This window comes from Anguilla rostrata, chromosome 3 (assembly GCF_018555375.3).
Source record: "Anguilla rostrata isolate EN2019 chromosome 3, ASM1855537v3, whole genome shotgun sequence".
Lineage (NCBI taxonomy): Eukaryota > Metazoa > Chordata > Actinopteri > Anguilliformes > Anguillidae > Anguilla > Anguilla rostrata.
This window is the reverse complement of record NC_057935.1, coordinates 31169774-31182936: the sequence shown is the minus strand read 5'-3', so window position 1 is coordinate 31182936 and position 13163 is coordinate 31169774. Positions and strand designations below refer to the sequence as shown.

The 13163-nt window shown below is 37.9% G+C and overlaps 1 protein-coding gene across 2 annotated transcripts in view; it reads right to left on the bottom strand.

The window, feature by feature from the left end:
* The window catches only part of myo3b (myosin IIIB), a 346614-nt gene that overhangs the window by 107487 nt on the left and 225964 nt on the right, over nt 1-13163 (bottom strand). For both annotated transcript variants that reach the window (XM_064327164.1, XM_064327165.1), the window contains exons 21-22: nt 12826-12906; nt 7417-7531 (exon numbers count right to left, since the gene is read on the bottom strand). In XM_064327164.1, the coding sequence (XP_064183234.1) occupies nt 7417-7531; nt 12826-12906 (196 nt within the window). The remainder of the gene's footprint in view (nt 1-7416; nt 7532-12825; nt 12907-13163) is intronic.

Genomic DNA, 13163 nt, shown 5'->3' with positions numbered 1-13163 from the left:
AAAGAGTTACTTAAAAATGAACGTTTGTGGCCACAGATATTTGGATGTTATTCAGTTCTATTTAGGCCAATTTATGTTAGGCTATGCACTGATCTTCCTGATTATAATAATAATAATAATAATAATAATAATTATTATTATTATAATTATTATTATTATTATTATTATTATTATTTTTTTTTTTTTAGTAAAGCAGGTGCCAGATACTTTTGCTGGCTCTTTATTTTTTACTTAACCTAATTTTTATTTTTTAGAGAAAGTAAGAGAGAAAGCTGAGGTGAGAGTTGCCCAAACCATCATTGTAACTTGGTTATACTAATAAAGTGAAGTGCTGTACATCTGCAGGTGTGCTTGCATTATTCTATGATCAATTTGTCATAATTTCTAAGCATGTAAGAAATAATTTCATAGATAAGTTATAGCTATAGACTGCATGTCTTTTAAATCAGATTTCCACACAGAGGAACATATTAGTGTATGGTGCGATCCCTGTCTATCATACCAGCTAGATCATCACTGAAAATGTCCTGGAAAAGTTCTGGATGATCTCTAGAAAAGAGTGGGGACCCTGAAGATGCCTAACCTCTTTAAGCGTATTAAGAGGAGACTCAGGGATGATTTGATTGAGGCTTTTAAATTCATAAAGGGGATCAACAAAGTGAACTACAAGAGATTCATCAGGTTGAGTTCTGTTAGCAGAACAAGGGGATATAAATGGAAATGAACAAAAGGTAGCTTCCATACAGACATTAGGAAAAAAAAATTCACACAGAGAGTAGTCAATGTGTGGAATAGTCTGCCAGGTCATGTAGTAGAGGCAGAAACTCTGGGGATTTTCAAGACTAGACTTGATACAGTGTTAGAAACTATCTAGTCTGTAGGTAATCAGAGCACTGATTTAGTTAGGAAAATGGCAAACATTGTTGAGCTGAATGGCCTGTTCTCATCATTATATTATGTTATGTTATAACCAAATGCTTTTAGTTTTACAAAGATGGAAATGAGTGGCAGATAGTCACTATTTTAGTCTCTGATTACCTTCTGTGTACATTTATGCAGGTGCATGCAAGTATTTGTATGTTACAAGGAGAGGCTTAGGCAGGTGGACCCAAATCTAGAGCAAAATGCAGGTAGGTGCAAAAACTCAAAGTCTTTACTAGTAAAACGCAGCAACAAAACAAACAGGAGTGGCACATGAGAAAAAGGAGGTAATAAAGAAAATAAAGTAGAGAGCATACAGGAAAAAACACTGGAGACTTGAGAACTTAAGTACAAGAATATATACAAGAGGCTGGTTAACAGTGCTAAAGAAAACGCGAAGACTGAGCCAAGACCAAGGGCCATATTTACTAAGTATGACGCAAATTACCGTCAGTGCTGCATGTTTTCAGATTTGTGGGGTATTTACTAAGACATTACATTACAGGCATTTGGCAGACGCTCTTATCCAGAGCGATGTACAACAAAGTGTATAACCATAACATTACATTACATTACATTACATTTATTTGGCAGACGCTTTTATCCAAAGCGACGTACAAAAAGTGCATTTCATGGTCATAGACAACTACTAAACACAGGTTCAGTCAGATATAATACTTATTTTGTACAGCTATTTCTAGCCAAGAACACAGTTTAGTTCACACAGTGAACACTATTCTGACCTAACCTCTGCAAAGCCAACTAGGCAGAAGAATAAGCTACAGTATTAGGACAAATACAAATTACCAAAAGTGCTGGGATGGGGCAACATGTAACAAGTGTCATGAAAGGGGGGGGGGGGTGGATTTAGAGTGAAGAAGATGGGTAGTGAGGGGGAGGTTCGGAGAGGGACGGGGAGTTCGTTCCACCACTGGGGAGCTAGGGTGGAGAAGCTCTGTGATCCCTTTGGTCGGGTGGGAGGGGTTACAAGGCGCGGAGTGGTCGAGCAGGCACATGTCCTGCAAGTAGATGGGGGCCGTCCTGTTGGCTGCAGTGTAGGCAAGAGTCAGGGCTTTGAACCGGATCCTGGCAGCGACCGGTAGCCAGTGGAGAGATCGCAGCAGAGGAGTGACGTGGGAGAATTTGAGAAGATTGTAGACGAGTCGGGCAGCGGCATTCTGAATCATCTGTAGTGGCTGTATGGCACAAGCTGGCAGGCTTGCAAGGAGAGCGTTGCAGTAATCAAGGCGAGAGGTCACTGTAGCCTGGACGAGCAGCTGGGTATAGTGTCATCAGGTGTGGTCGAATCCTTCTGATGTTGTACAGAAGGAATCTGCAGGACCGTGATGTTGCCTAACCAGGAACAAGTGTGTCGAAAACCCTAGAGAGAAGTACCGTTCCAAGTGCAGGGAACAACCGCATAGTTTAACTTGGACCCTGTAGGTTAAACTGATTAACACGAACACAAACAAGAACAGCAACAACGCAGTCTATGCAAACATACAAGCAGTAGTTTTCTACCCATCTACAAGTGCACTATCAGTATTTAAAAGAACTTTTAACGGATTTTAATAACATGGTTAAGGATGCCAGAGCTACATATTGTTTCTAAATTTATATCAAGTAGTCGACGAAATCCTAAAATCTTTTTTGTTTGACACCATTAGTAACACTGTCTCTCCTGCATTACCCGCTGTTCCAATTTTTTCAGTTGATGAGTGCAACAACTTTCTCTCTTTCTTGGTAAGATAAAAGACATACGAGCAAACATCATTCCCTCTTGTCACCCCCCTATACCTTGCCCTTCCCAGCTAACAATCCTGGAGAGTTTTTCTCCAATCTCACTATAAGAGCTTACAAATCTGGTCAGTACTATGAAAACCTCCTCTAGTTCTCTTGACATTGTACCCACCTCATTGTTTAAAAATGTTATTGCTTACATTGGCCCATGTGTGCTCTGACATCTCGTCATGTCCCAGCTTTCTTCAAACAAGCCACTGTTCAACCACTTCTCAGAAAAACTAATCTGGACCCTTCTTTGCCCCAAAAATACAGGCCTATTTCTAAATTACCTTTTTTGCGCCATATTGTATGGGCAGCAAAACACATCCTGAGAATAGTATGACTAGGTCAGCTAACATTAGCTAATGTTTGCTTTATGTCAGAAAACCTGACATTAGCTGGTTAGCAACATGTTCGTTTTTGATCGAACATAATAGTTGTCGATTTAACACTACAGACTTTATTTCATTAGAGTAACGTTAATGTTTTCAAATCACTTGCCTGTATGTAACATTACAATGTGGCTACCTTATCTAAACTTTGCTAAATTGGCTAACAAAGTCAATGTTAATACACTCACCTTTATATGCGTTCTTAAATTTGTGTTTGACGTCTTTGCAGTAAAGAGTGTATTTACTCTCGGCTTGCATAGCTCACAAGTAAAAACGTAGGTTTTGTCGGTGGAGCTAGTCAGTGTCATGTATTTGCTTAAGTATGGCCATGGTGATTCTTCTTCAGGCTGAGATTCGGGAGGTTTATCCATGATGACCTCTGTCGCTGTGTGAGCACTGAGCAACGCCTGCCCTTTTGCACATGCACTACACAAAGGTCAAGTGTGTGGTGGTGGCTGCCTGACGAATGCATTGCATGGGCATGCCTTCACAGCGGTCAGGATGAAAGAAAAAGGAGGCAGGGCTGGTCAAAGGGGGTTCAATTACAGTAGAGAAGCAATGGTAAAATAATTCCTTTCCTTTAATGGACCAAAATTGTTTGTAGTTTCAGTCGTTAACTACACAAAAAATGACAAAAAAAAGTAATTTAACTACTTGAATCACTATGCAAATATGAATGTAGTTGAACTACCAGCAAGCTACTGCAAAATGTAGTTAAACAACTAGTTTAATTACATGTAGTTCACTACTACCCAACACTGGCTGAATGTATGATATTCTGATTTGATTAAGATTGACTATGAATATGTAATTTTAATAATAATTAATTTAATTGTTAATTTAAGTTACCAATTTATAGTTTGTATATTTAATTTATGATACTGATTATTGTATAATGGCACCACCTGTGAGGATATTGATGTATATCTTCTACATGTTGGTATCCCACTATGAGAAGTAGCGGCATGTCCCCTACACTGTGTTGACATAGCCTCATCTTCTGGGTGCTGTGTTAATAGACAAGAAACACCATATTGGTCCATATGGTCAGCTATTTGCTTTGTAAAAGCTTACCTGAAAGTTAAAGAAACAAACAAAAGCAGCTTTCCACATCTGTTTGGATGTTACCACAACGAACTTTGCGGTAAGTTGCTTGTGTGTCAGTTTTTTACATAGTCTTTTTTCATAAATAAAGACCCATGCTTCATAATTTGAGGATGCGGCTAGTCACACGTTTCCAATGCAAATGTGCTTCCTTGATTAACATTAGTATGTGCTGAAAAAAAACTACGTATGCACATTATAGGGCGTTTTCATTTATTGTTACAACCTCTAATACAATCATACGAATTAGGTTTTAACTGTATCTGACTCATACGTTATGAATGTAACTGAAATGGCTAATGACTACCGACAAGTCAAAACTGTTTGGAGTAAAATTTCATCGTGCTAGACTCAATATTTTCTGAATAAATCTAAAAATCTAAATCTAAAAACTGTTACATTTATGGGACTCTCCCCTACTATAACACACTGACAATGTCTCCTCTTAAGAATGGCCATTCTGATCATGTGCCGGAAAGAAGTTAACACCCGCTTTTTTTGAAGATGCAATTACCTTTGCCGCAAGGGCCACCAGCCATGAAAACTCATCTGTAGCAGGTCATATGCATACATTTCCATTCTCTCCTCCCATATTTTTGCAGTCTACTGTCAGAACACCATAAAATACATATGCATTAACCCAAACAAGCACATTTAAGGGATTCTGGATTTTTCTTGTTTTACCAGAGCAAATCGTCATTCATCTTTCACTAGATAAACTATGGGGCATACTTTTACAGTAGTTAGCAGTCAGTTTGGGAAACTTGGCCAGAAGAAGTCCGTACCAGTTCATCGAACACATTCTCATCCCAGCTTGTCACTATTCGACGCGTTGGACAGACTTGGGCGTCTTCGGTTGACGAGTTAGGTAGCCCATTGAATTGAATTACCACTTCGGCGGATTTTGACGCTATGGACAGACAGTAGCCGGAACCTCAGCGCAAATTCGGAGCTCCTATTTGTAGACAATAAATACTATTGTGACCTATTCAAATTGAACTACTTCAAATCACATACACATATACCGAAATATACCAGAAAGTATTTCATTTTAATACTATAGACTGCACGGATAATTATTTTAAAACATCAACATAAACCTAGGCTAATGCATGCTGGGTGACATAGTTTATTTAAGTAGGTAGTTGGACCTCATCTTTAGATTAGATGTGAATATTTGTTGTAGCTTAATAAAAATCAATTTTAATTAATTTTAATCTGTTTGTGAGTTGTACATTTTGATAAAGGTTGATCCAACAGTGTGCTCTGCCTATCAACAAATTTGGCAATTTAATTGATAATTGATATCTTAGATAATAATTACCAAATTAAATCAAATAAATATATTTTACATGTTGGATAAGTGAGGTGTTTCAACTGTCGATGCACTTGTGTTCAACATTCTAGCCCACTCCTTCGTGCTAACCTGTTTCAGCTTATTGATGTTTGAGAGAATTTGTTTATTCAATGCTACAACATCTTAATGGGGTCGAGGTCTGGACTTTAACTTATCTATTCCAAAACCCTGATTATATTCTTTTTCAGCCATTCATTTGTAGATTGTGGAATGAATGGTGTCCTCAAGATCATTGGGCCTCATTCACCAATATCTTCCTAAGTTTTTTCTTAAATTTGTTCTTGAGAAAGGTCCTAAGAAAAGTCTACGTCAGATTCATGATGTGTTCTTAAACCACAGAATTTTTCATACATGTATTCTTATAATGAGGAATCCCATTGTCCTCGTAAATTGAAAGCGCGTGCCAGTTGTTCCTAATTAGCATAGGTAAATGCCCCGTCAATTCCCATAAAAGGGCATGAGACTGCAGGGCCATGTGCACGCACAGATTGTGCATTCTGACGGTCATCGTCTACTCGTAAAGTCGGAAATTTATCACGCGACCAAGTCGTGTTTACGAGGTGTTTGCGTTCGGGCGGTCATGGCAACTGGTAAATTTATCACATGAACAATACGAATGTCTGCTGGGGATGTAAAGAGGGTAGACCAATGAGATCACCCACTGTTGGTCACATGATAAATTTCCGACATTCCGAATTGACGAGAACCTGCTGAACGCACGACAATGGAAGCGAGGACTCTGTTGTTTGTTGTTATTAGCGGCATGACATTAACAGAAGGTACTTGGTACATGTAGGCTAACTGTTAACAATCATTTACACACATTATGATAAAGAAATTAAAATTATACAGATATATTTACCATTAACCTGGTACATTGTTTCTGTTTGCCAGTTGTCCACCATGAAGTGTTAGTGTAGTGTTTATTTATTTTAAAAGACCACAATGCTTTGTAAAATAATGAAAATAATTATTACAAAAATATTATAAATGATAAAAATGTTACTGTAATTTAAATCCTATGATATTATACAACTGTAGAATTGAAGAAAATGCAATAACCAATTATTTTGCACAAACATGTCAGCACTCAAATGTGTGTAAGTGTGCTCTTGAGTGTGCATAGATTCTGTTCTTACCTAAGAACAAATCCCAAATAAGAAAACATTGGTGAATGTCAGAATCTTCGTGAAAACTGAGTAAGTGGGTTTTAAGAAGAAAATTCTTCTTAAGAACGGTTGGTAAATGAGGCCCATTGTCTTGTTGCAGGATCCACTTTTGGCCAAGCTTCAGCAGGTGGACAGATGGTCTCACATTTTTTCTCTAGAATATGTTGTTATAGAGAGGAATTTATGGTGAACTCAATGGGCCTTATTCACTAAACTTTTCTTAAATTATTCTTACTATTGTTCTTAAAAATGTTCCTAAAATTGTTCATAACACATGTTCAGACCTTTGTTTTTGTGTATATCCCAGGTGTATGAAATGATGAATGCTAGCTGTTTGTAAATTTTATGCACAATCCTGCTCATGTGATTAGCATAAGGATACAGTCATAAACAAGTAAAGATTAAAAAAAAAGATAAATTCTGAAAGGTTAATGGAGATGTTCTTACATACAGTTTACAATGAAATGTGCTCATACGCACGTTTTGTGAATGAGTCAGTGACCTGTGAAAGCCTGTGAAAACCACAACAACCAGAAAAACAAACAAACATGAACACCATGAATAATCCTCCTCACTAATAACACCGGAGCAGGCACTCAGCTTTAATTATCTGCTGGGCTCAACACACACACGCACACACACACACACACATCCAAACATCATGCAGGCATGGAGAGAGAGAAAACTTTACCTTGCTGGCTCGTCACTTATATCCATGGTACTGGATAATAGCTGGGGACCTTTTGCAGGATTAACACTGTACTTCTGGACAGGACAGTCTTTACGGACATGGTGCCCCCTGTAAGCTTTAACAGGCAGTAATACAGAACTCCATATCATTTCGTATCAAGTCATACCTCAAAATTATGCTACACATGACACAGTTGTACATTCTGGCCAACACAATTTACTGAAATATTTTTTTTCAGAAAACTTTTTCTTTATTTTGTTCCTCTTGGAAAATGTTATCTCTCATTAGTTCAAGTTTGTGGACACAAAGGGTCAAAACATGTCCTGGGTTTAGCACTTGCAAAAAAAAAACACAAATGAAGGATCCAGTAATCAGTTTAATTTTCGCAAAACTTAAAGGGTGAATGAAAGCTATATTAACAATAACAATTATGCCTTTCAAGACAAATATTTAATCAAGCAAAAAGCTCACAATTAGGATGGCAGGTATGCCATCCTACCAAGTTACGCTTTGGAAGAGCGGTATGCCCCATACCTATACAGAACCAAGAGTTTGGTTTCCTACAGAAATAACCAAAATGACCACGGACTCTCAGTCCTTAAAAACATTCATTTCTGTACCTTCTGACCTCATGTCGACAGAATTCACAAACAACTTCACCGGGCCACACAATAAAGCCCCAAACTTATGAGATTTAGATTTTTTTCCTTCTACCTCTCCTTTCCTGGCTACTACATCATGCTCCAAGGCCACAAACAACACATCTCCCCATTGGAAATTTAGCTACACCAGCCAATCAAAACATCACACACACACAAAATGGGCACATACATTTTTAACTGAAAAAAATGTGTGGCCACTGTGGCTACTTTGCTGGTGGCTCGCTGGTAACACACTTGCCTAAGGGATTTTCAAGGCCCACGATCGAGTTCCACCTAAGGCTCAGGCAAATCTCGAACTCATTATGAAACCTTATTTGCTAACTAAAAATTGCCTATTACTTTGGAACTATTGCTTTTGCAACTGTATAATCCTTGTGGGAACTCATTTATATTCCTGGAATCCATTCTCTATCATTTCACATGCAAGTTCCTCATAGTAGCATTTCATGACTACAGATGAATATTGGTTGTTTCCCAGTGTGCCCTAGGCTGAATACAGATGGTATCTAAACGTCTGAGAGGATGGAAATCTAAGTTGACAGATAAATGCACAAAAGTTAGCTCTATTTACCACTAATGCACTCATACTGTACCCTGATATAGCCTGCTTATGTCCTAGCTGTCTATAAAACAATCACATTTCAACCAAACCTAGTGCTTTCATCAAACATATAGACTGTATTATGTTATACCAATGTGGTTGCAATGTGAAAGCTTTCTAGCTGGCTAGGATTTAGCCAGGCCATATGGAAGTAAAACCTGAGCTGAATTAGGATGGAATAGAGCTAACCTAGTCCTTTATGTCATGTCAACCTTGTCCAAAAGACCATGTCAAAAGATCTACATTCCATCTATATTCAGGCATGTGTTTACTGGGCTACATTCTTTGAAAGTACAAGCAAATGACAGCATTAAAGAGCAACTTTTTATTGCAAAGCCATTCATGGCCATTTAATTAAGTGTTTATAACTTTATTCCCTTACGTAATATTGACATTCAAATTATATCAAAATGTTCAATGTATATGTTTAGCAAAAGTCACGAACGGGGAGCCATATGTATTTCATGATGGCAGATGTATTGATTTCCTTAAAAAGTTACAACAGCTGACGGCTGTGGCGTTTCTTCTGTTTAACTACTTTTTTTTATTAGGCTAATGTAGGTAACGTAACCTGCAAACAGCACATGTCTAAATGTTTGCTATCCCTATTCTCTACTGACATGCAAACCATTAGTACGTTTGTTGTGTCCACAACACCCCATTAAAAACACTTCCATTTATAAACATGACAAACACTTTCATAACTAGCAGTGTGTGGAAAAAACAGTAGGTACGTTTACGCACAAGCCCTTAATTGCATTTGAGACGCGTTAAACATCAGAGAATACGGGCATTTCACTGTTTTTTTATATATCGTTCAAGTAAACTCATCTTGGTCAGGGAAAAACATATTGTTTAAACTATTCAATTAAATAATTTGTGGTCATTTCTTTGGTACTACTATTATTATTTTCTGATATGCAAAAATTGCTGGGAAATATGTCTGTGCATGCTATTTCCAATGTAAAGTGTCTATTTGTCACTACTGTTACCTACGGTTTTGCTGGTCAAATTGTAAGGTCAGCTAGCTAGCTGAGGAAAAGAGCAAAGTCCTATCTACAACTAAACTTATAAAAATTGCTTATCAACCTTATAAATGGAAAAAGTGGATCTCAGAAGAGAAAACAGAAAATGGACCAGGAGAGAATGGTAGACAGAGTTGCCACAGTTGGACGGCTTTTTAAGAAAGCAATTGTCAAATCCACAACTTAACTGTGTCAAAAAGTCTCACCACAGGTATATCAACAACCTTCCTAGCTCAACTGCTGTCATTCAGGCCATGTTTTAAAACTGAGAGCATCAACACTCAAACCCATAATGCTTATTGCATCATCCGGTAACCTTTGGTGCAGGGTGTACGCTACTGCAGTTATGACATTGCCTGTCACAGTAGCAACAGCAGAGCATTGTTTAAATGAATGAATCATTTTTCAAATTCAAATTAATCAAGAACTACCTGACGCAGCATTTGCCATGAGAGACTGAAAGAACTTGCTATAGCCTAGGCTACTGTCTGTCAAGAGCGTCAGAGCTCAGGAGCTGAAATTGAAGGAGATTGCTGATAATTTTGTAAATGAAGCCTGGTCAGATGTCTGTAAAATGAGTGAGTCCATGAAGTGCTTTTCAAGAGAATTTGTCTTTGGTTTCTGGTGGTGCCAGCCTGTTATAGTTTGAATTGTTGCCACCGTGCCATTTGTATCAGTAATTTTTTTTTTTTAAAAGCAAAGCGCCAGTGCTAAATGGTAAACCTTGATCATACTGTAATATTTCTGCTGAAGATAACCATAATCCATGTGTTTCTTAAAGAGTTAGTTCACATTATTACATCCAGGGCCGCTGAATGACTCATCACTAATTATAGGATAATAACTCCTTTATGCACAGCATACTCTGCTTGTCCTTAGTTTTGTTAGCCAAATAACATTGATATTGAACAACAGCTGTATAAATATTATGATCAAGAAATAACATGTCAGACTAATATCTGCATCAAAAGAATGCAGTGTATATCCCCTCCATTTTAGCTCTTCTTTTGTGCGTAAAACATGCCAAATTCCACATTTCCACACAACCTTTGAGTCCGATATTAACCTCTTGGCCACAAGAACATATTTGAGCATGTGGAGTACATTTTCAGTACATTTTCAGCTGCTAATTAATTGCTAATTGCATAAATATGGACCATCGCGTAGTTCTGGCAGGCCACGAGAGTCAAGCGCTCCGACTGAATCAGCTGATGGCTCAGCTGAGTGATGTTCGCCTATCACAGTACATTCACTAACAGGGTGGTCTACTTAAACAGCCAGAACAGAGCCATACCGCCAAACTTAACTGTATTGCCGTTATTGTCAATAAAGTTCTACTTTGATGACAGTGGTCCTGACAGAAACAACAGTAGTGAAAAGAGCTTTACATTTGAGTTGTAATATTAGCCATGCGGGAAAAGAAAGCTTAAGCACATTGCTGAGATGCAACTCTATTTTTCACAATCTAATCTGGTTGATGGCCAGCAGTCCTCCAGCCCTGCTGAGATCTGAGGGGCAAAAATGCAGATGCAGTCCACTTCACAGACTGGGGGGTCGAGGTCAATTTGATCATTGTCAAGGTACATTATTTCAGATGGAAAGTTTGATCTTGTTTCTGGTATGCAAGCATACTGTAATAGGACAGGAATTTGAGAGAGGAAGTCATGAGGAAACAGAGGAAATAAGCCCCTCTGTTGCCTTTTTACTGGGAAAGAGATGAAAGGAAAAGAAGGGATCACAGTATGTGCAATATACTCTATTGAAACACTGAGACCAAATCCTGCCCAAAACTTTCAAAAGCTTCTTCATACATTATTAATTAATTATTTCATATGAGGCTTACTGAGATCAAAAGGGAATTGCACAAAAAAAGTTTAGAGGCCTTCATGAGGCCTTTTTATGTTGGTCACTGAAAAAAAGATGTTTTTCTCAGATGTACTGACAATCATGCACAGATGTCCTTTCTGTCACACAGTGGTCTTTAACAGACACATGGAACCTTATTTTTGTAGTCAAGGCAGTTTTTAGTAATTTTGTGATTGGAGACTGTAGTACACCTGCAGTGCAGTTTGATTGAAAGAGGAATAAATTACCTGTGGTTGTGCTGGATGTTTAGTTTCATTATGAACAATCAGCTTGACTGCCATTTTTCCCCTCAGTAGCACTGCTTCAAGGTCATAAGCGAATTGACACTTGTTCAGGAGATGTAGCGTTACCACATGTGGATTTATGACACCCCAAAAGTCCACATCCAACATGAGAAACATGTGGAACTCATTGCTTGATTAGTTTATTATTGGACTCTTAGTTTGATTAAAGCCTAAAGTATTGATTTCTTATGGTTAATTTAGTTATTTTTTGTAATACTAGGCGGCACTATTTTCTACTTCAATTATGTTTCACTGATGCACTTATTTTCACTGATGCACAGTAAGAAGAGTGGTCATAAGTAAGCTGTGACACCATCTTCTACCCCAGTAATCTCCATATAGACCCAAAGCGCTGTCATTCGTTTGTGCTGATTTGTGCTTCTTCCACTCTGTGAAATAATTTGGAGTAATTTAGGGTGGAAAATTACATTACATATTATAAAATTAAATGTTCAGTGTCTCAAAAACCATACTGACACAAAACATGTTTCCAACAGAAATGACAACAAACAAATCAACACAAACACAGCAGGATTGACATTATTCCTTGTCTGACTGCATGGGATGGCACCTTCTCTGTAAAGTTTAAAAGTTGTCTAGGTAGATTAAAACACAAAGACATTATTCAACACAAAACATGCAAACCACCAAATACTTTTATTGACATAACCCCCATTGTGCCACCCAACCCATGTTGAGAGAATAGGGTTCACTGCAGACCACTAAACTACCAAACCAACATTCAGTTTCTGCAGGACAAAATGAGCAATTCCACTTCCCAAGAGCATCTGTGCTACCATTGTCATCAAAATATGGTCAATGGATGCTTTTAGCTTATCTTATGAATGCATGATATTAGGCAATGTTTTTAGACACAAGGACATGCTTACTGGGTGCAAATACCCTGCTGGGATTTCTTTGATAGTTTGTGATGTTTTGAAACAGTGTCAAAGTGTACGCAGTTGATTTACCCAATTGTATGCAGACAGCAGCCTTTTCTCTCTCCTTTTTTATTTGTTTGAGATTTTGACGGGCAATATAACCTCTCCAAGCTGAGAACAGAGACAGATTGCTGATGAGTCACTGGAAAAGAATCAAATTTCACACACATAAAAGACAAAACAAAGTTTCAACAAGAAAGTGGATCAAAATCCCATGGCCATGCTTGCTTCTTAAACATCCCTTTTAAGGCCAGACTAAGTTTCTTTTCTGTGTCTTTTGTGAAACATTCCTCTAAACATTGCTCTTAATCTAAATTGACTGGTAACATTAGTTACTAGCTGCAAGTATAAAATTTGACAGTTCTCAA